General features: G+C 38.7%; 1 protein-coding gene and 1 pseudogene across 1 annotated transcript; both read left to right on the forward strand.

The window, feature by feature from the left end:
• Positions 1-8662: 8662 nt before the first annotated feature.
• Positions 8663-17029, forward strand: LOC124909755 (eukaryotic translation initiation factor 5B-like). The gene is made up of 3 exons (XM_047450401.1): positions 8663-8839; positions 8936-9712; positions 16886-17029. The coding sequence occupies exons 1-3, from the start codon at positions 8663-8665 to the stop codon at positions 17027-17029; spliced, it is 1098 nt and encodes a 365-aa protein (XP_047306357.1).
• A 529-nt stretch (positions 17030-17558) lies between these two features.
• LOC124909756 lies at positions 17559-19945 on the forward strand (annotated as a pseudogene).
• The last annotated feature ends 2223 nt before the right edge of the window (positions 19946-22168 follow it).

Consider the following 22168-nt stretch of genomic DNA (forward strand, 5'->3'; position numbering starts at 1 on the left):
AAGGAAGTGAGGTACCGAAAGCACTGATAGCCGACGATGGAGGAAGTTTATGGGCTCACAGTGACAGTGATGATGAACTTACGTGCCTCATGGCAAATGAGGAACAGGTATTTGACTCTCCTTGCGACGAATTTACTAAAGATGAGTTATACAATGCATTGAATGACATGGTAGAAGAATATAAGAACCTACTAACCATGCTACCTAAGCACCTCAACATTAGAACCGATCCCATAGTACCCACTTCAACAGAACCAGTGGTACCCATTATAACCGAACCAGAAGTCTTACAGCCTGACGATACTCACACTTTAGAAACCGAATTAGATCCTAAGACCGAACAATCCAGTGAACCAACTAGAGAATTAACCGAGGAAGAAAATGCCCGACTTCAATATAAGATGGCCGCCTATAAGAGATCTAGCGATATAGTAAAGAACTTGAATAAACACTACAGGCATCCTCGTTGTAAGCGTGGCCTAGGATACACAGAGAATAGCTCTAAAGACCGAAAACCCATAGAGAAAGCAAAGCTTACAAAAGGAAACCTTCCCTTTATAAAATTTCTTAAGAGCTCCTGGACCGCTGAAGAAGAGGAGACCGCATACTATAGGGAAGAAAAGCTAAAATACGACTATGTTGGTCCAACCGGATCATGGCTTGACCCTGAGAAAAGAAAAGCCGAAATCCTCAGATATAAGAAAGCCTTTCCTGAGCCGCGTAGGTCAAACCATAGATCACCAAACCAAAGACCATCACCATTTAGGACATCTGAAGGAAAACCGAGATACACGAGACCGAGTGCCAAAAGGACAGTTAAAACCCTAGCAAAGAAGACCGTCCGTTTTATCAAGGTCTGGATACCTAAGGGACTAATCGCATGTGGACCCAAGTAAATGTGGGTACCAAATAGTTGTAAATATGTACATTTTGCAGGATTCAAAGAAACGGCTAGGAAACTCCGAATGGTTCTTGGACAGCGGTTGCTCCAGGCACATGACCGGAAACAGCAATTTGTTAACCGATATCAGAACAGCAACCGGTACTCTAATCACCTTCGGTGACAACTCAAAAGGTAAAACTGTGGGCAAGGGTAAGATTGTCCATGGTAACCTAACTATTGATAATGTACTTTTAGTTGAAAATCTACGTTTTAACCTGCTTAGCATCAGTCAGATGTGTGATGCTGGATATACTGTAGAATTTCTTAAACATGCATGCTTAGTTAAGAACTCTCAAGGTATTGTACTACTAACCGGAAATAGGATAGGTAACATCTATAAGGTAGACTGGAAAACTAGAATAGAATATCCTATATGCATGATAGCTAAGACCGATCAAACCTGGTTGTGGCACAAGAGACTAAACCATCTAAACATGAAAACCTTAAACTACATCCGTGGTAAAAAGCTAGTTGAAGGCATACCTGATATAGTATTTAACCAGGATAAGGTTTGCTCAGCATGTCAAATGGGTAAACAAACTAGGTCATCTTTTAAAAGTAAAGGAAATATTCAATTTAGCCGATGCTTAGACCTCCTTCATATGGACTTGTTTGGACCGATTCAGGTTGTTAGTTTAAGAGGCATTCTCTACACCATGGTAGTTATTGATGATTATTCTAGATATACATGGGTAATATTTCTACTATCTAAACGTGAAACCGTATCAAACCTGATTACACTTCTTAAGCGACTGCAAAATGAAAAATCAACTCGCATTAATAGCATTCGAAGTGATCGAGGTACCGAATTTACCAATAGTACATTAACTGCATATCTTGATGAATCCGGCATTAGACACGAGTTGTCTAGTGCTAGGACTCCTCAACAAAATGGCCTGGCCGAGAGAAGAAACCGGACTCTCAAGGAAGCCGCACGGTCCATGATAGCCGATTCCGACATTGCTCAGAAATTCTGGGCTGAGGCTATCAACACTGCATGCTATACACAAAACCGGTCTCTAATAAACAAATTTCACAACAAAACACCGTATGAGGTTTATTTTAACAGGGTTCCCAAACTTAAGTACCTCAGGATTTTCGGTTGTAAGTGTTATATACACATAAATGGTAAAACTCAACTCACCGTTTTTGATGCAAAAACCGATACCGGCATCATGCTTGGATACTCAGCAGTAAGCAAAGCATATAGAGTTTATAATAATAGAACTGCAACCATGGAGGAAACAATTCACGTTGTTTTCGATGAATCGGTTGAAAGCAATACTGCTTCATGCTTTGATCTACACAACAGATTGGAAAATAACGATATTCACTTTGATAGTGAAGATGAGACTCCGGTCTTCAGGCGGTTTGTCCATGACCAAATGGGTAACATTGAAACCCAGCCGGATCAAGCTGTTCCACAACAGGAAGCTGACACCTCGGTCCAATCCGAGGAAGTCGGTCGGTCTGACAATCTTGTTCAGCCTACCGACAAGTCTAGCCTTGATCAAATAAACGGTAACTTGGTAGACACTCCTGAACTGAATCTCAGAAGAAACAGTAAACATCCTCCTGAGCAAATTATAGGTGACCCTTCAGAACCTGTTCGAACTAGGGGTCAACTTCTGGAAGGATATTTTAACTCTGCTTTCATATCCCAGATTGAACCGAAAAGAATAGATGAAGCATTGTCAGATCCGGATTGGATCTTGGGAATGCAAGAAGAGCTAAACCAGTTCGAGAGTAGTAAAGTCTGGTACCTAGTTCCCAGACCGAAAGATCAATCGGTCATAGGAACAAGATGGGTATTCAGAAACAAACTCATTGAGGACGGTTTGGTCACGAGGAACAAAGCCAGATTAGTGGCTCAAGGCTACAAACAGGAAGAAGGCATTGATTTTGAAGAGTCATTTGCCCCTGTAGCTAGGATTGAAGCCATTAGGATTTTTCTAGCTTTTGCGGCTTTCAAAAACTTTAAGGTTTTTCAAATGGATGTTAAAAGTGCATTTCTGAACGGTGACCTACGTGAAGAAGTGTACGTTGAACAACCACCCGGTTTCAAAAGCGCTGCATTTCCAAACCATGTATACCGGCTAAATAAAGCTTTATACGGTCTAAAGCAAGCACCTAGAGCCTGGTATGATACACTAACCGCATTTCTATTAAAGCATGACTTCACCATCGGTTCGGTGGATAAAACTTTGTTTAAATTTGAAAAGAAGGAACATATCCTACTTGTTCAGATCTATGTCGACGATATTATTTTTGGCTCAACCGATCCTAAGCTATGTGATAAGTTTTCAAAAATGATGACTGACAAGTTTGAAATGAGTATGATGGGAGAATTAAGTTTCTTCCTAGGTCTTCAGGTTAAACAACTCAAAAAAGGAACATTCATCAGCCAACCTAAATACACCAAGGAGCTGCTAAAGAAGTTCGGGATGGACACTTGCTCCTCGGCGGCTACTCCAATGAGCTCATCAATTAAACTGGACAGGGATGATGAGGGCCAATCGGTAGACCAAATTGCATACCGAGGGATGATCGACTCTCTTCTATACCTAACTGCGAGTAGACCGGATATTCTGTTTGCGGTCGGTGTGTGTGGGAGATTTCAAGCAAATCCAAAGCAATCCCATTACACAGCCGCAAAGAGAATACTGAAGTATCTAAAAGGCACATCTGACGTCGGTCTGTGGTATCCAAAGGATTCGTCCTTTAACCTAACGAGCTATTCAGATGCAGACTATGCAGGGTGTAAGATTGACAGGAAGAGCACAAGCGGTACATGCCAATTCCTAGGTGACCGACTGGTGTCATGGCACAGCAAGAAACAGACATCGGTGGCCACATCAACCGCGGAGGCTGAATACTTAGCGGCCGGAAGTTGCTGTTCACAACTCCTCTGGATTCAACAACAGCTGAAGGACTTCGGTATTATAGCCGAAGAGTCCCCGATCTTCTGTGACAACACGAGTGCCATTGCAATCACCTACAACCCGGTTCTCCACTCCAGAACCAAGCATATCGACATCAGGCATCACTTCATCCGGGAGCATGTCACGCTGAAGCATATCCGGCTAGAATACGTACCGACCGATCAACAAGTAGCCGATATCTTCACAAAGCCGCTACAGGAAGCTAAGTTTTCTCAATTCAGACTTACTCTCGGCTTAACCGACATTAGCCAAATCCTTCCAAAGGATGCTTAAAGGGAAACCGGTTCAGACAGACAAAACCGGTAACTCTTCCTAAACTGTTGAACTTCGAATCTTCGGGGTGTCTGTGGAAGAACCGCCCAGCTCATCAGATAGAGTAAACCGACCGGCTACCTGGTGCATGCACCAAATAACCGCATCGGGATGAACAACTGATACTTGACCGGTTCGGAAGCAGGCTACCCTAGATTATTTGAATTTCAAACAGAAGAGGAATAGTTATCAGGGATTAAGGATATCTGTTCTGCAACATTACCCTCTCAAAGTAAAACAGGTCGCGCCTAAAAAGACGTGAAGATCTTTTAATATCTTTCACAGTCCAGGCCTATGACCGACAACCTAGTCTGAAAAACATGCCTATTTCATGCAATATCTTGTACCTTGTGGTCAATAGACATTACCTCATTCAATACCTGGACAATAGGATAGCCCCCAAACTAGTATTTAAGGGAAACACACATTCACTAAACCACTCAAAAGACAAAACACATCCTCTCACTAAGGCAACTCAATCATGTCTCAGTTCCCAAACATTCTTCAAGTCGATTTTGAATCTTGCTCCAGTACCGAACACTATGAAGTGTATCGGATGATCAAGGCTCTAGAAGATACTGGCCTTCAGTATTTTCTGGACGATAAGCAAACTGTCTACCCTGAATCCATTCTGGAGTTTTACTATAATGCCAGAGTATTCAGGGGTACTCCCCATTTTGATACCCACATTCAATCCAAGGTTGGGGGTATAATCTTCGATTTCACCGAGCAAGACTTCGCTCGGTGCTTCAGTCTGCCCAAACAAGGGATCACAGACCTCAACCCACCGGCCGACATTAAAGCTGAGGTCTCCCTTTCTCTTGCCCGGTCGGATGAGCCTGTTGATGACCATGGCTCTAAGTCACTCCTGAGGGATGAATATCAGCTCCTCAATGATGTAATAGGTAGGGGCATCTTTGGTAGGGACGTCACCAACACCTACTGCGCAGCGACTTTCAACATGATGGCGGCCATTGTCACCGGCACGCCGGTCAACTGGTCCCGGGTGCTATTCGACATCCTCATCTGGATGGTAGGCATCCGGTCGGTCGGTCTCATTCCTCAAATAAGCAGCCTTCTCGTGGAACTTGGTGTTCCAACCTGTCCCGGCGAGGGTTTGAACCAAGCCCAGGTGCTAACCAGAGAGACAACCGATTCATTCTATGATCGGTTTGAGAGAGCCTGGAGGAGGAGGAACTTCAATCCCCCCCGTGAAGTCAATCGCCGCGCACATTAAGTCACTCCTTCTTGCACCCGGTCGTTTTGCAGTATGTACCGGGTGTATCTTTAACCAACTCAAGTTTGATCATTTCGGCTTTACCCATATCTCTTTCGGCTTTATTTGTGTCTTTCTTGATCTCATGTTTCCTTCATCGTTCTTCATGCAATTTTCGGCATTGTTTCTGTTATTTTCGGTTTCAATCTAATTAATCTCGGTTATGTTTAAATGCATTTAATGAGATTATCCCTAATTAATGAGATAATTCCCAACCACCTGCACATTTAAAATCCAACTAATCTGGTTACTTCCCAACTAATACATACCTCGGGCTTTGCAACCTGCCGCTTCCCCATGCGCCTTGAAAAAGTAAAGATTCTCTTCCTTAATAAAACAAAACTGACCATCAATGCTAAGATTTTCCCTCCAAAACCGATCCTATATAAGGAGCCATCCTCTACCAATTTTATCACATCCGAAAGCACAAGATCACTTCTGATATTCTTGAATCCCGTCTCTCTCAATACCGAAATCATGCCGAGCAGAACTCTGGGAAACTTCCTAAGCATTGATTTCAACTCTTGCATGGGCGAGAGGGACTGTACTACTGAGTAGAAACTCATGTATCACTCTCTCGCTGAAACCGGTCTTCAACCTTTTCTTGAAGAGGCCGGTCCTGTTCTCCTAGACGATGTCAAGGCCTTCTTTCGAAGCGCCTGCATCAGGGGAAAGTACATCGTCTCTACTGTCAGAGACCATACATTCTGGATAGACGAGGTTGAATTTGCCTCACTATTCGGTCTACCCACTGAAGATTTCTCTGACTTTCCGACTATACAGGACCTTGCGGGATTTGAAACCGCCCAATATCTGTCGGCCACCCCTTTTCCGGTGGAACACTTTGGGCCAAAAACCCAGCTTGCTAGTCACGGTCAACTACTACTCGAAATCGTGACCCGGTCGATTTTGTGTCAATCACCGAATCAACGGTATTCTAGGAATACCTACAACATCATGACCCACATTCTTTGCGAATCGGCCATCAACTGGTCAACGGTCATATGGGAAAACCTAAAGAATATGGTGCTGACCAAGAAAGGTCTCGGGTATGCACCGCATATCAGCAAGCTGATTCTTGTGTACCGACCAGAGTTCGGACCGGGCACACCGGCTTCTTCCTCAAACATCCTTGACAAGGATTCGGCAATAGACCGAATCTGTAGAATGTCTTTTCAATAGGCTGTACTTTACATTATTTCTGTATGCCTATCTCTGTACCGAATCCTATGTCGGTTTCCTTTCTCTACTATCTCTTGAATTTTAATATCATTTCAGTTTAACTAACCGTGTCTTCTTAATTCTTTGAACATTTATCTAAGTAACCGGTTCACATCTTCAAACTATAACCGCGCTCTTATCCGGTCACATAAAATCTGTTTAAAATAATCTGTTAACACTCTGATCACTCAAACTGACCGGTTAGACTTAGAAACCGTATCATCAATCAGTTTCAAGAAGAAAAGTGCGTCATCAATGACATAAGCAAAGGCTTTTGGAGGGAAACCTCCCGCCCAAAATTGCCGCCCCTCTGTTTACCGCCCTTTGTTTGGCGCCCATTATCTCCCGCCCACAGTTTGGCGCTCATTTCAACTCGGAGGGAAAATTCCCGCCCTTTTATTGATGGGACGGTTGGGTCTCCAAACCGCATCTATAAAAGGGGCTTTCGGTCATTTTACTTCATTCTCACGCGAATCTGCTTTCTCTCTCTAAGCTCTCTCACTCTCTGAAGCGGTTATCTCTCACATTCTCAAATCCTTTAACATGGAGCGTGATTCGGCTTTGTTCAGACTCTATTCTCAGGTGGATTTCGAGGAAATCCGGTTGAATGGTACGCCCGAGGCGAAGGAAGTTATTGACCGGGTAATCAAAACCGGTCTGGAATATTTCCTCGGCGGTCCTCATGTTATATACAAGGATGCGGTCGAGGAGTTCTTCAAAACCGCAACCATCTCCTACGACAAGATCACCACGACTGTATGCGGTTCTGAAATAGTTTTCACCGAAGCATTAGTGGCCGAGAGCCTGCATCTTCCGACAACCGGCTAGGATGCAACGGCAGAAATAGAGCAGGACACCTTTGAGGCGGCTTGCCAGATCCTATCGGCAACTGATGAGCCGATCAAAACATCCGGGAGCAAACAAATGTTGAAGCCGGAATATATCCCGATATGTGACATCTTCACAAGGGCGATCCTGGCGAGGGGAGGAAACCTCAACAACCTCACAAGAGACAAAATCAAGATGCTGATCGGTCTAATGGAGGGAAGAGAGGTCAACTGGGCAAGATCGGTGTTCATCAACCTAATGGATATGGTGAAACCGGATTCAAACCGGTCGTGGGGATACGCCGTGCCCCTAGGTAAGATCTTCCTCCACCTAAATCTCGACATCGGTCCCGGCATCGCTGTAGCAGAACGTTGCCTCATCAGATCAAGGCAATTCCTTGAAAGAACGCAGCCGGCCCCCGGTTCCACAGGAGGCCGAAAGAAGAAAACCGCCAAGAAAGTTGCCCCAGCCAAAGCGAAGGCCGAAGGCAAAGGAAAAGAGCAGGTAATTTTCTCAGAACCACCACAGCACACAGAAGATGAGGAGTGGGCCTCTGAGAGAACAGACACGGAGAAGACCGAGGGTGATAGAACGGTCAATGAAGACGGTTCGGCCCAGAGTCCTAAGGATGCCGCACCAAACACCAACCCTGAGACCACCGAGGGTGGAGAAGAGGTTGATAAAGAAGCCGATGATGAAGGCGACGACACAGAGAGGGAGGAGGCCGAAGAAGCAGAGGCCGATAGGATAACTGGGAAACTCCTTCAAGGCATCAGAAGAAGAGCCGAGTCGGTTGAAGAACTATACCTGGAGTGGCACGAGCACCGGTTTGATACACCGTATAGACAAATCTTACCGGGCCACACAGATGAGCAATGCATAAACAGACTGGAGGAAGTGGAGGACCTGATGATGAACATTACGAACTCCAACACACTCCAAGAGGTACAACACCGAACTTGTCTCTTGTTACCGAAGGTTCAACTTCGGAAACTAACGACAAAAATACGGAAAATTACGGAGGAGCTCAACAAGATGGAATCGGTGGACACCGTAGCGCCGCGGGTGTTAACAAGGCTTGAAAAAGCCAAAGGGGAACTAATTCAAGAGGTTGAGCGGCTAGAAGCCATATGCAGCCGAATGCAGGTACCGGTATATACTGCTCCCAAGATCGAAAGGTTTCCGGCTAACTGCCCAACACCTCCAAGGGAGAATGCGGCACCGATAGAATCCAGTGAAGGAGCCGATCCAAATCTCACCAAGCACTCACCTCCCCCACTACCGGAAGTCCCTGTTTCAGACTTTACTAAAGAATGGGTTGAGGACCGACTTCAAAAGCTTGAAGCATCCACATCGGTACGGATTGCTGACGGTATTCAAGAGTTCGAAGATACAGTGGTTCAACCTTTCAAGGATAGATACAACATAATATTTGATTCGGCCCTCAAATTCGCCGACGTCACAAGGCATCTTCTGGAGAGAAATCAAGAACGGTTCTCGGAACTCGGTGAAGGTCTGCAGGAAGAGGCGGTTCAGCGCGATAAATTTGTTCAGCGAACTGCAATTCTGGAGGACGTAACCTCCGATTTAAAAAAAGATTTCGACCGGTTTGAGAGAGAAACCGATCAACGGTTAACTGCGATGAGTAATGATTTGGTCGGCACGACACTTGACCGGGTCTCCGAACTCGAAAAGACAAATGTGGGTCTCGTGACCGAACTAAAGGCGCTCTCTGAACAGGTTGCCGAACTGCTAAAGGCAAAGGTGAACGCGGATGCCGCGGCTATAGCGGCCGATGCTGAAACGGCTAAAAGGATCCAGGATGCGCTGGATGCCGAAGCAGGCAAAGATAAAGAGGCACCGCGCTCATCTCAACTCACCGAAGCGGAAGAGGAAGCCGCGCGGATTAAAAGAGGAGAGGCCCTGTTCCCAGGATTCGCTAAGAAAGCAGCCGCTCTAGCAGCGGAGGATGCTGAGCGGTTGGAAAAGCAAAAACGGAAGCTGGAAGAATTCGCCGAAGAAAACAAGAAGAAGAAGGCGGCCGCCTCCGCCTCAGCGCCGAAAAAGCGGAAGAGGGAGGCTCCTAAAAAGGAGGCCCTTAAGAAGGTTCAAATAGCCGAGCTGCTAAGTGAGATCTCTGAACCGGTCATCCCAAGTGCATCGCAGCAGGACGACCAAATCGAAGATGAAGTCGAAGAACAACTGCGGTCCCGGTCTACAAGACGACGATCCTCCGAACCGACCGGTCAACAGCAACCGAAGAAAAAAAAGAGCCTATATGACTTCACGGACTCTGAATAGGGACTATCTTTCCTTAAGTGCTTTTATATATATTTTGTCTTTTCCGGTTATCTATATATATATATAAAGTTACTTTTTGAAACCGTCCATCTTTTGCATTTCTACTTAGTTTTGATAATTTTAAATAAAATAATCAAAAATGGAGAAAATGATGAGATAAAAGATAAAGACACTTCCAAAATTTTTCTCAAAATTTTTCGAAAAATTCTCCTAAGTCAGTTTCAAAAATCCGGCCAAACAAAACAACCGGCCTACGGTTGCAAACTTACATGATTTTGATAATTTTAAATAAAATAATCAAAAAGGGAGAAATTGTTAGATAAATCAGACCGGTTCAAACATACCTAACTTAAACAAACTTTCCATGCAGGAACAAGGAACCGAACCGGAACCGGCTAAAGAAAACTAACCGGTCAAGCTAGTAAACCGACCAAGAGTATTCGGAACGTGACCATACAAAGAAAGGATCGGCCAAAGCCTAAAACCGGAATCATCAAACAGCCGATCATCCACAAGGCAGAGAAATAACCGGAAGAAGTCCGGTTACATTACTCATACCAAAAGCCACCCGGCTAAGTCAAGCGGCCGACCAGTACAAGAAGACAATTCGGGTATCTATTGAGAATGATACCAAAGGAACAGACTGAATACTTCCATATCCATGCAAGTCTGAGGAAAGACTGTAGGCTGCAGAAAAACAGTACTACCGGATCCTTCCACTTCAGGATAAGCCAGAAAGGAAATCTTCCAAGTACAGACAACTGTCCAACAGACAGTGCCTACATCAAGTAAAAGACAAACCCGGCAGGTTTGTCTTACAAACCGGAAGAACAGACCGCCAGGTCTGAGACAGAATACCAGGTCTGAGGTTGACCATCAGGTCTGAGGAAGCGACCGCAGGTCTGAACCTCTAAAACACTGAATCACTGCACCTCTGCTCAGCCAATCAGATTCAAGGAAATGAAATATGACCGTTGGCATATTTCACCTATAAAAAGGGGCAGTTGAAGAAGAGTAAATGCGGGACACTCAGTGAGACAAGTAAAGCGTTAAGAGCATTTACTACAAGTGATAAGATTGTGTTATTCTAAGAAAGCCTAAGTGCTAAAGTCAAAGTGTGTATTACAATTTCGGTATAAATTGTAAGAGTATTATCGAGCAGGAAATAAGTCTCGATCGGATTGTACTTGTATTCCTTAGTGAATATCCTTCTCGCGGTTTCGAGAGGAAGGGGTGACGTAGGAGTTTTATCTCCGAACATCCATAAAATCTGTCTTGTTATTTACTTTCTGCCGGCTTCATCATCTAACCGACTAACTTAACCACACCGCTCTAAACCGACTCTATACTAACCATACTGAATTTCCAGATTACCGAAACCGACCCACCATCTCCAAATCTCCATCATCCGAAACCGGCCTTGTTCATCAAACAAGTGTGCTGCTTCAATCTGAAAGCAAACCTCTTCCGCGCTTGAACCTAGTTCAAGAGTTTGTGACAGGTTGTGAAGTATTGAAACTCCGGTGTTAATCTTTAACCGGATTAACTACCACCTTACGAGTGAGAACCGCTAACCGGTCCAACCCCCGGTCCTCCAGCGGCTACCTAGATCCTAACAAGAGGTGTGTGTAAGGTAATGAGATGAGATGAGACGTCGATTGAGATTTGGTGGTTGGTTTTGAAGGAGTGTGAAATAATTTAAACGGTTGGTAACTAATGAGATATTAGTGGTTAATAATATATGAATGAGATATTGATTGACCGAAATGTAAAAGTGTGTGAGGTCACGAGATTAGAGGTTATTTTTCGAGGGGACAAAGAAACATATGAAAAGTGTGAGTTAGAAGATGAGAGGTCGATTGAGGGATTGATGTTGGTTTGACGTGGATAAGAGGTGTGTGAAAGTGTGTGAGGTCATGAGATGAGATGTCGATTGAGATTTGGTGGTTAGAAGTGGGGATAAAAAAAGAGGTTGCGGTAATATAAAGAGGATGATAATAAATGAGATATTAGTGGTTAAAATATATGAATGAGATGTTGATTAATCGAATTATAAAAGTGTGTGATGTCACGAGATTAAATGTTGTTTGAGATTTGTGGGTGATTTTTTGAATAGAGAAAGAGGAATATGAAAAAGTATGAGTTAAAAGATAAAAGATCGATTAGTGGTAAAAGTGGTCGCGGTAAGGTTAAAAATCATGAGATGAGAGGTGAGATTTGTGAGGACAATAGATCGATAATAAATGAGATATCAGTGATTAAAAATAATATGAATGAAATTTTGACTTACCGAAATGTGAAAATGTGTGAGCTCACGATACTAGAGGTCGATTAAAATTAATGGTTGATTTGTCAAGTGTGATAAGAAAATGTGAAAAATGTGAGGTCAATTGAGATTGGTGGTTGATTTAACGAGAGATAATAAGTGTGTGAGAGTGTGTGATGTCATAATATGAAATATGGATTGTGTGATTGGTGGTTGGTTTGTCGAAGTGATGGTAAAAAATCACTGAATCAGTTTATAATAACTAACCAGATAAATTGGATAATTGACTTGATTTCTTAACTAAGAAAAATCTATATTTATTTGAAGTGTTTTTAAACTTATAAAATTAATTTTTTTAACTTTAAATATTTAATAAATTTTAAAATATATGTTAATAGTTAATATTAAAATTTTGATTTTACATATTAAAATTAATTTTAAATAAATTAATTTTAATAATTATAATTTTATTTAAAATATATATAAAAATAAATAATATTTTATTTATATTTTTGCCACAAATTTATGCTAGTTTCCTTGATGTTACACCATTGCCAATACTAGTTCATATCTTCATACTTAATCACTCTTCTATTTACTAACAATTTTTTATTCTCATGCATTTAATTCATTTCATATCCGACAATCACTCTTATATTCTACAATAATTTTTTTAACTCAGCTAAAAGATTATCTATTATAAATTTATAATGAAAGATGAACAAACAGCCAATCTATAAGGCTCAAATTTTAAATACAATTCAATTTTATATTTTGAGAAATCAAATTTTTACAAATTGTAATTGAATATATTTAATATTTTTTTATTAAATAGTTTAATTTTAATATGAAAATATGAGAATCATAAAATATTTTAAGAAATTGTACAAACTTTGATAATGAATTAATGACAATTTAACAAGTACTTAAACTTTGAAAAACACAAAAGAAAAAAATAAATAAGGGAGATAAGTAGGTTTGTTTGATGAATAGGTTATTTGGATAAAGTATTTTGATTTTTTTTTCAAATAACCCTTGTTGGATAAAATTAATAAAAAGCTATGTTTTTTTTTTATTTTTTATTCTAATTATACCCTCCTCCCCTCCCCCCTCTATATATATATATATATATATATATAATATTTTTTAAATGAATAATTTAATTTATATTAAATTAAATTTTAAAATATAATAAAATAAATATTAAAAAATTATATATATATTAATATTAATTTTTATTATTTTTTTTAAATGAATGTTAATTTTATAAATTACTATTATTAAAATTTAAATGTTATATTAGATAATTTAGTATATTTTATTTATTGTAAATTTATTTTAATTAATATAATTTTTTTAAATAAAATAATTTTATAATTTAATTTATATTAAAAGAAATTTTATAATATAATAATATAAATGTTATATATATATATATATATATATATATATATATATATATATATATATATATATGGTAATTTTAGTATTTGAATTGATGGAATGATTTATAATTTTAGACCGGTTGTAAATAACTTTTTCTTAAATTACATTATAGTAATTTTATTTTATTAAATTTAAAAATATTAATTTAAATTAATTATTATATTTATTTAGAATATTTGTTTAGAGTTAGTTTATATACAAAAAAAATATTTTTTATAAATTAATTAATATTTGTTATTCAAATATATTAACTTTATTTTTTAGTATAATTATTTATTTATTTAAATTTTAAATGATATTAGATAATATGGTAGGTTATAGTTGGATTTATATTGTGTTTTAATTTAATTAAAAAATAATTTTAATATTTAAATGATAAAATGAATTGATAAAATGATTGATATAATGTTTGAGTTTTAACATTAAAAAAATGAATTTTATCCTAATAATTTATTTATGAAACAAGTAAATAAATTTGAAAGTGTGTATTGGACTAGAACCTTAACCAATTATGTCTGACATAAAAATTTGTTTATATATTTTTTAAATTATTAAAGTTGTATTATATTATTATTTTAAATTACTTAAAGGATTTTGGTTTTAAATACATCTTAATAAAACTTTTAAAATTTAAAATTTACGTTCTTGAAATTTTAAGATTTCACTAATAAATAAATTATTTTAATTTTATGATATTATACAATTTTTGTTAAAAAAAATTATTATATTATTTTAAAAATTAATTTATATTTAATTATATATATAAATAATAATAATAATATATAACTTATATATTTTTTAAAAATAATTTTTACAATTTAAAATAAACTCTCAATTTTATAAATTTATATTAAGAATCACCCCTTAACCATTTGTTATTCTACAATTATACTCTAGCAAATTATTGATACTATAGTCATAAATATTGAGATTTGGCCCAAATTAAAATTATAATAATAATCTAGGGATAGAAGATTATAAAATTATATACATATTTTTTTTTTGTTGGAACTGTAATTAAATTATAACTTTTTTTTTTAAATTACACAACTAACAATAAGATTGAACTAAAACCTTAATATACAATTTGTAATGTCAACTTTTTTTTTTATAATGGTATATATATTTGTTAACATGATCTTCCAGTCATAACTCTTTTTTAAAATTACAACGGTATTAATAATAAATGAATTTGAAAATTTTAGTTTATTAAGTAAAATTCTTGCTAACATTTCTTTTGGTTGATTGGTCAATGCAAAGTGTAATAAAACTAGCTTCATAAAGCAAACAACGGAATTGAAATTGAACCCTAGTTTCAATTCTAACCAAAACATACACTGATTGGTCAATGGTCATGCTAATCCTAACAAAACTTGATAAGAAAAGTCACTAAATCTAAAATTTATTGTATTTTTGTTTTCTTCTATGGCAGCATAAGATAAGATGATAAATGGAAGTCTTAATTTGATTATATTTCAGCAGTTGAATTTAAAATAGCAGCAATCTAGAAAGTCTGTTAAAAAAAATTCCATCTTGAAGTGTTTACAGCACTTATAATCAATATAGAAAATTAGCTCGGATCCTCATGCCAATTGGCAACTTGATGATTTTAAAATTTGATATAAAAAACTCATGGAAGATAAATTATTCTAATAAAATTGTCAGCCTCTTTTTCCTTCTTCTTCTTTCCCTCTCAAAACTCAATTACCTAAACTGCATAGTGTATACATGTGTAAAGGAACCGAAAAAAAAAATCCTTAATAACTCTAGTATGCATTGTAAGGATAAATAAAATTCATTTTACAAAGTTGAAATATACGATACACATCTTTGTCGTACCATCATTATTATCGTTTTCATCATCTTCATAATTTTTTTCGTCGATATTCTCCTGTTTTCGCAGATTTGGGTCGAACCATCTCTTCTTGTTATGCCACCAAGAATGAGGAATTGTATTTATGGTATGAACATGAGAGACTTTAATGGTTGAGACAATTTAGTGGTCGTCTCACTCTTCTCATTCAACATTTTTTTTTTGTTATTCATAAAAAAAGATAAACAGAATAACAAATTTGATAAGGAGACATTCATTTAACTTTTTTTCTCATTAGTTCACCGATATACCCTCATTTTTCGATCAACCAAAAGTATCATTTCTTACATAATAGACGTCTCATATTACTAATCTTGTAACCTCATTTTTGCACCCAACTATCTTAACAGTACCACCATCTTTTAATTTCACTTTTGACAAACGAACAATATCATCATATCACTAACCTCTTTACCTTAACTTCTTCGGTAGACCAACAATCTCATTCATGTATTTAACCACCAATATTTTGGTTTTCCAATTAGTCTATATTACTAATCTATCATCTAATCCCTCGACAACCCAACAATAAATCTCTTATCATTGTCAAGCCAATGTTACCGACTCTTATCCATCGGTAAACCAATCATAAATATTAATCACACTTTCATACCACTTATCCCTCGATAAACTAAACACCAAACTCAATCACACTTTCACATGCCTCTTATCCCTAGATAAATCACATCTCAATCACACAAGTTCACAATTCTCTTTTCTTGGAAAACCAATGTTATTGGACCTATTATCTTTCTTAACAAACCAACCACAAAATATTAATCGACTTTTATCCATCAGCAAACCACATCCCAATCATAATGTTACCAGCTTTTTATCCATCAGCAATCTAACCACCAATTTCAATCGACCTCTAATTTTGTAACCTTACGATCTTTTATTACCGACCTTTTATCCCTCGGCAAACCAACCACAAATCCCAATCACGCTTTCATTGTTTCACAAGTCTCTTATCCTTTTAGCAAACAAATATTACCGACATCTCTTATCACTCAGTAAACCAATCATCAATCTCAATCGACATCTTTAATTGTGTGACATCACGATCCTTTATTATCGGCTTCTTATCGTTCGCAAACCAACCATCAATTTCAATCATCCCAATCCCAATGTTACTAGGTCTATATCCATAGACAATTCAACCACCAATCTCAATCGACCTCTAATATCGTGACCTCACGATCCTTTGTTATCGACCTCTTATCCTTCGGCAAATCAACCACAAATATTAATCACAATTTCACAAGTCTCTTATCCTTAACAAACAAATATTATTGGACTCTTATCCCTCAGCAAACCAACCATCAATCTCAATCGATTTCACAATCCATTGTTACCAGTCTCTTACTCCTCGTCATCAATCTCGCAGATAAGGTGGGAGAGACCAAGAACTATTAAACCACACATAGGAACCCCATAATTCTAATGTGGGATTCAAGTCTCATTCCTTAACATTTAGAATCGTTACAATCCTCTACGTTTAGTCGCCCAACGTCCACACGGGCAAGGTCCCGACAGGCTGGGTCCCCGACAACTGCCAAAGTTCCGAGCAACTCCCCCGCACAACCTGGTACAAACGGTTCAACGCAGTAACCCACTCTGATATCAATGTAAGAACTTTTAGAAGAACAACACCTTAAAAATTAATCGATCTAATTGAAAAAATGATTATAATATATATAATTTATAAAAAATGGTGTAGAATATATATATATATATATATATATATATATATATATATATATATATATATATATATATATATATATATACTCTATTAATGAACACTAATTATAAATTAATTTTTTATTTTTAAAATTTATTAAATTATTAATATTAATTATATATTTCATTTATCAGTTAAAAAAAAAATTGTTAATATTAATTATATATTTCATTTATTAGTTAAAAAGAAAAATAAATAACAATATAAAAAGTCTTACCTGTTTTTTTATTCAAACTTACTCACGGTTTGACCTCAAACAAAATTTTATCCGTTTTTTATTTAAACCGAGACTCACGATTTGATGACCCAAACGGGTTGTACCTATTTATATCCAAATCAACCTAAAAATTCAATTTTAAACATATATATATATTACGCAATTGGCACCATTCACCGCTCAAAACATGAAATCACTCTTGTTTCTCTTTCTCTTCATCTTCCCATTCGCATCTTCAAAGAATCAAACATTTTTCAACAAGGGTTCATCTCTCTCAGTCGAAGATGAATCCGTTTTTCTCACCTCCCCTGACAACACATTCACCTGTGGTTTCTATACCATGGGGGATAATGCTTTCTGGTTCTCCATCTGGTTCACGGATTCTAAAGAGAAGACGGTTGTTTGGACAGCAAACAGAAACAAACCTGTTAACGGCATGGGATCCAAAGTCACCCTCAGGTCCGTTGGAGCCCTATCTTTACTCGACATCGACGGCTCAATCGTATGGGAAACAAACACAAGCTCCACTAATGCGGAAAGAGTTGAGCTTTTAAACTCTGGTAATCTCGTTCTTAAAAACCCAGATGGTAAAATCCTCTGGCAAAGCTTTGATTTCCCAACTGATACTCTCTTACCTTCACAATCAATCAGAAAGGGCAAACCCTTGGTTTCTTCGTTAGCAAAAGGCAGTTTTGCTTCTGGGTATTATAAATTTTACTTCGATAATGACAATACATTGAAACTAATGTATGAAGGACCGGAGGTCGCGAGTATATATTGGCCAAATATAGAAGTGACTCCAGCTCAGAATGGGAGGTTAACCTTCAATAATACCAGAATTGCTGTTCTTGATAATATGGGTAGGTTTTCATCGAGTGATGCTTTCCATTTCAATAGTTCCGACATGGGTTTTGGAACTATAAGAAGACTGACCATGGATTACGATGGGAATTTAAGACTCTACAGTTTAGATAAGTTAACAGGATTGTGGGAAGCGGTTTGGCACGCTGTTCAACAGCCGTGCAATGTGAACGGTGTATGCGGTCGTTATGCCATTTGCGTTTACGCTCCTCAGCCGATTTGCGCCTGCCCGCTTGGTTATGAGATGGCTGATCGAACCAATTGGAACCATGGCTGCCGGCCTAAGTTTAACCTGACCTGCTCTAGCTCAGGATCGCAAAACTATAAGTTCGTACAGATCTCTGGTGCAGATTATTATGGATTTGATTCCTCTTCTTGGACGCAACAAACATTGGAAAGCTGCCGGAATAAGTGCCGGAATGATTGCTCATGTAAAGGATTTAGTTACAGGATTGATGGAGGTGGGCCATGTTACATCAAGTATGATCTTTTCAATGGAAGAAGAACTCCGAACTTCCCTGGAAGCATATACATAAAACTACCTGCAGATTACAATGACGTTCGAAAAACCGAATCAACGATTCTCAATTCTTCGATTGCTGTTTGTGGACCGTCCGATCAGCCTCTTGCTACTGTGGATTTTGTTTCCTTATACGCGAACGATCGTGTGAAGGAACCAAGATGGGGATATTTATACGGTTTTGCTTCGGCCGTGGGAATTATGGAGATTCTGTTTTTCGGGGCATGGTGGATTATTTTCAAGAGAATGGAATTGCCCGCGACTGTTCGGAGCGGATATCAATTGATGTCGAGGCAATTCAGGAGGTTCGGTTATTCGGAACTGAAGAAATCGACAAAGAACTTCAAGGAGGAGCTCGGGAGAGGCGGATCGGGTCGTCTATAAGGGCGAATTGGAAGACGGGAGGACCGTGGCTGTTAAGAGATTGGGCGGCGCGTTTCAAGGGGAGGAGGTATTTTGGGCGGAAGTAACCACAATAGGAAAGATTTATCATATGAACTTGTTAAGGATGTGGGGATTTTGCGCTGAAGCCAACCATAGGCTAGTGGTTTACGAATTCGTCGAAAATGGTTCTTTGGAGAAGCGCTTGTTCTTCGGGGATCCGCTCGGATGGAAAGAGAGATTTCAAATAGCAATAGGGATGGCAAAAGGGTTGGCTTATCTTCATCATGAATGTCTAGAATGGGTTATCCATTGCGATGTTAAGCCCGAAAACATCCTTCTCGACTTCCATTTAGAGCCAAAGATTGCGGATTTTGGGCTAGCCAAGTTGTCGCAAAGAGGTGGACCGGGGTCTGAGTTTGCACGAATTCGTGGGACGAAAGGGTATATGGCACCGGAGTGGGCATCGAACCTTCCTATTACGGCTAAGGTTGATGTTTATAGTTATGGAGTTGTGATATTGGAATTGGCGAGGGGAGTTAGATTATCTGGATGGGTTGTTGATGGTGTGGAGGAACAAGAGTCGGAGCTTACGAGATTCCTTAGGACAGCGAGAACGAAACTTGCATCGGAAGAGGATGAGTTATGGGTGGAGGAGGTGGTGGATACGAAGTTGAAAGGGGTGTTTAGCCGAAGGCAAGCTACGAAACTTATAGAAACGGGACTTTCTTGTGTGGAAGAGGATAGGACTAAGAGGCCGACGACGGCAAATGTGCTTCAAGTTCTTGTGGAATGTGAGGATGAAACTTGTTAGAAATTAAAGTAATAATAATAATAATTAAAGAGTTTTTGGTTGTTAATGAGTCTCTTGGATTGTCCAAGACTCTTGATCTTATCTAGTAAATGAGACTCTTCATGTCTCTTAGTTTAATGTCTTAGTTATGTTTTACTTTATTTAAGGATTGTAATCGTGTTCTTATTCTATCAATTTCAATAAACATATTTTCATTCAAGGTTATTTTCATTCTCTAAAATTTCTATTCACTTTTTAATATATTTTTCACGGTTCGATCATCGAAGTCCTGATTGTGACTTCGTTACATGGTATCAGAGCTTTAATAATATTGTTGAAAAAGGTATCGTTCTTATTCGATATGGAAAGTGGTGGTCATGTACCTGGACTCGGTTTGGAGTTGTTAAACCAGTCAAACTACTGGATATGGAAAACCTGTATGGGATCGTACTTGGTTAGGGAAGATTTGTAGGACATCGTCGTAGACGATGATGATGTAACTCCTGAGGATGTTGCTGAAAATGCGGAAGCATCGAAGAAACGGAAGAGACTCAACGCGAAGGCAACATTTGTGTTGAAGAGGTCAATCTCCCACAATCTGTTTGAGCACATCATCGGTTGTGGATCTACTAGTGAGATCTGGGAAACGCTTGATCGTCTTTTCAATAAGAAGAACGAGGCTCGTCTCCAGATGCTTGAAAACGAGTTGGCAGCTGCAAAGCAAATCGGATCTGTCTCGGAGTTCTTTCTTAAGGTAAAGAATATATGCTCAGAAATTTCTTTATTGAACCCAGATGAGACAATCTCAGAGGCTTGAACAACGAGACATATTGTTCGAGGACTTCGACCCGAATATATACCATTCATCACCTCGATTCAAGGTTGGTCTCAACAACCTTCACTCGAGGAGTTTGAAAATCTCTTGTCATCTCAAGAGTCGTTGGCCGCACAAATGGCTGGAACGAGTATAAAGGAGGAGTCGAACAATGCGTTGTTTGTGAAGAAATCGAGTTGGAAAAAGGGAAAGTCGAAGAAGGAGGAAATATGTCAGGATTCTTCAAATATCCCTAAAAAGCCCCTTAAGTGTTTCAGGTGCGGCAAGACTGAACACTTCAAGAGAGATTGTCGAGTAAATTTGAATGGAAATTTCGCTGGTTCAAATCTCGGAGAAAAGTCTGATCAACGTGTTGAGGAGGACTGGGATAAGACTTTTCATGTCGATGTGACGACTTCGAAGGAAAAGAAAACATAGGCTTCTCATGGTAAATATGAGATCGATCAAAGGTGGATCGTCGATTTAGGGTGCAGACATCATGTTACTGGAGATGATTCGGTGTTCTCGTCGAGTCGAGTTCATAATGGGGGCGGTGGCATTGTCACGTCAGATAACTCGGTTCACGAAGTTAAAAAGAAAGGATTGATTGTCATTGAAAGCGACAAAGGAGATTCTATTACTTTGAAGAATGTCTACCACGTCCCAGGAATTCAGAAGAATCTCTTCTCGGTTGCAAATGTTGTAGACGCTGGAAATCTAGTGTTGTTCGGTCCACATGATGTGAAGATCTTAAGGAACATGAAAGAAATCAAGGTAGATATGGTTCATACTGGAACTCGGGTAAATGATCTATTTGTCATTTCAGCTTCAAATTCATACATAGAAAAGGTGAACGACAAAAGCACCTCTTTTTTATGGCATGCAAGACTTGGGCATGTCAATATGACTAAGCTCAGTGTTATGTCTCGAAGGAAACTTGTCGAAGGTCTACCTAAAGATCTGAGAATTGAGGAAGGCAGTGTGTGTGAAGGATGTCAATATGGGAAGGCTCATCGACTTCCATTCGACAATCCTGTATCGAGAAGTAAGGGTCCTTTGGATCCAGTTCATAGTGACTTGATGGGACCAACTCGAACTGCCTCATACTCGGGAAGTAAATATATGTTGCTGTTTGTGGATGATTTCTCCAAGTTCACTTGGGTGTACTTTGTGAAAGAGAAGTCTGAAGTGTTCTCTAAATTTCTCGAGTTCAAGGAGACGGTAGAAGGAGAACAAGAAAGGAAAATTCGAGTATTGTGGACAGATAATGGTGGGGAATTTTGTTCAAAAGAGTTTGAATTGTTTTGTAGGAAAAATGACATAAAAAGGAACTTTCCTGTCCTGAGACCCCACAACAGAATGGGATAGCCGAAAGGAAGATTCGACACCTTATAGAGACTTGTAAGTCTTGGTTGTATATGAAGAATATA

This window comes from Impatiens glandulifera, chromosome 7 (assembly GCF_907164915.1).
Source record: "Impatiens glandulifera chromosome 7, dImpGla2.1, whole genome shotgun sequence".
NCBI lineage: Eukaryota > Viridiplantae > Streptophyta > Magnoliopsida > Ericales > Balsaminaceae > Impatiens > Impatiens glandulifera.

Bases quoted from the DNA above. Each gene is read 5' to 3' on its own strand.
- LOC124909755 (XM_047450401.1), top strand. From the start codon at position 8,663: ATGCAGGTACCGGTATATACTGCTCCCAAGATCGAAAGGTTTCCGGCT. The intron at 8,840-8,935 runs GTTGAGGACCGA...CAACCTTTCAAG, and splicing joins CAGACTTTACTAAAGAATGG to GATAGATACAACATAATATT. The intron at 9,713-16,885 runs GTCGAAGAACAA...CTTAACATTTAG, and splicing joins ACGACCAAATCGAAGATGAA to AATCGTTACAATCCTCTACG.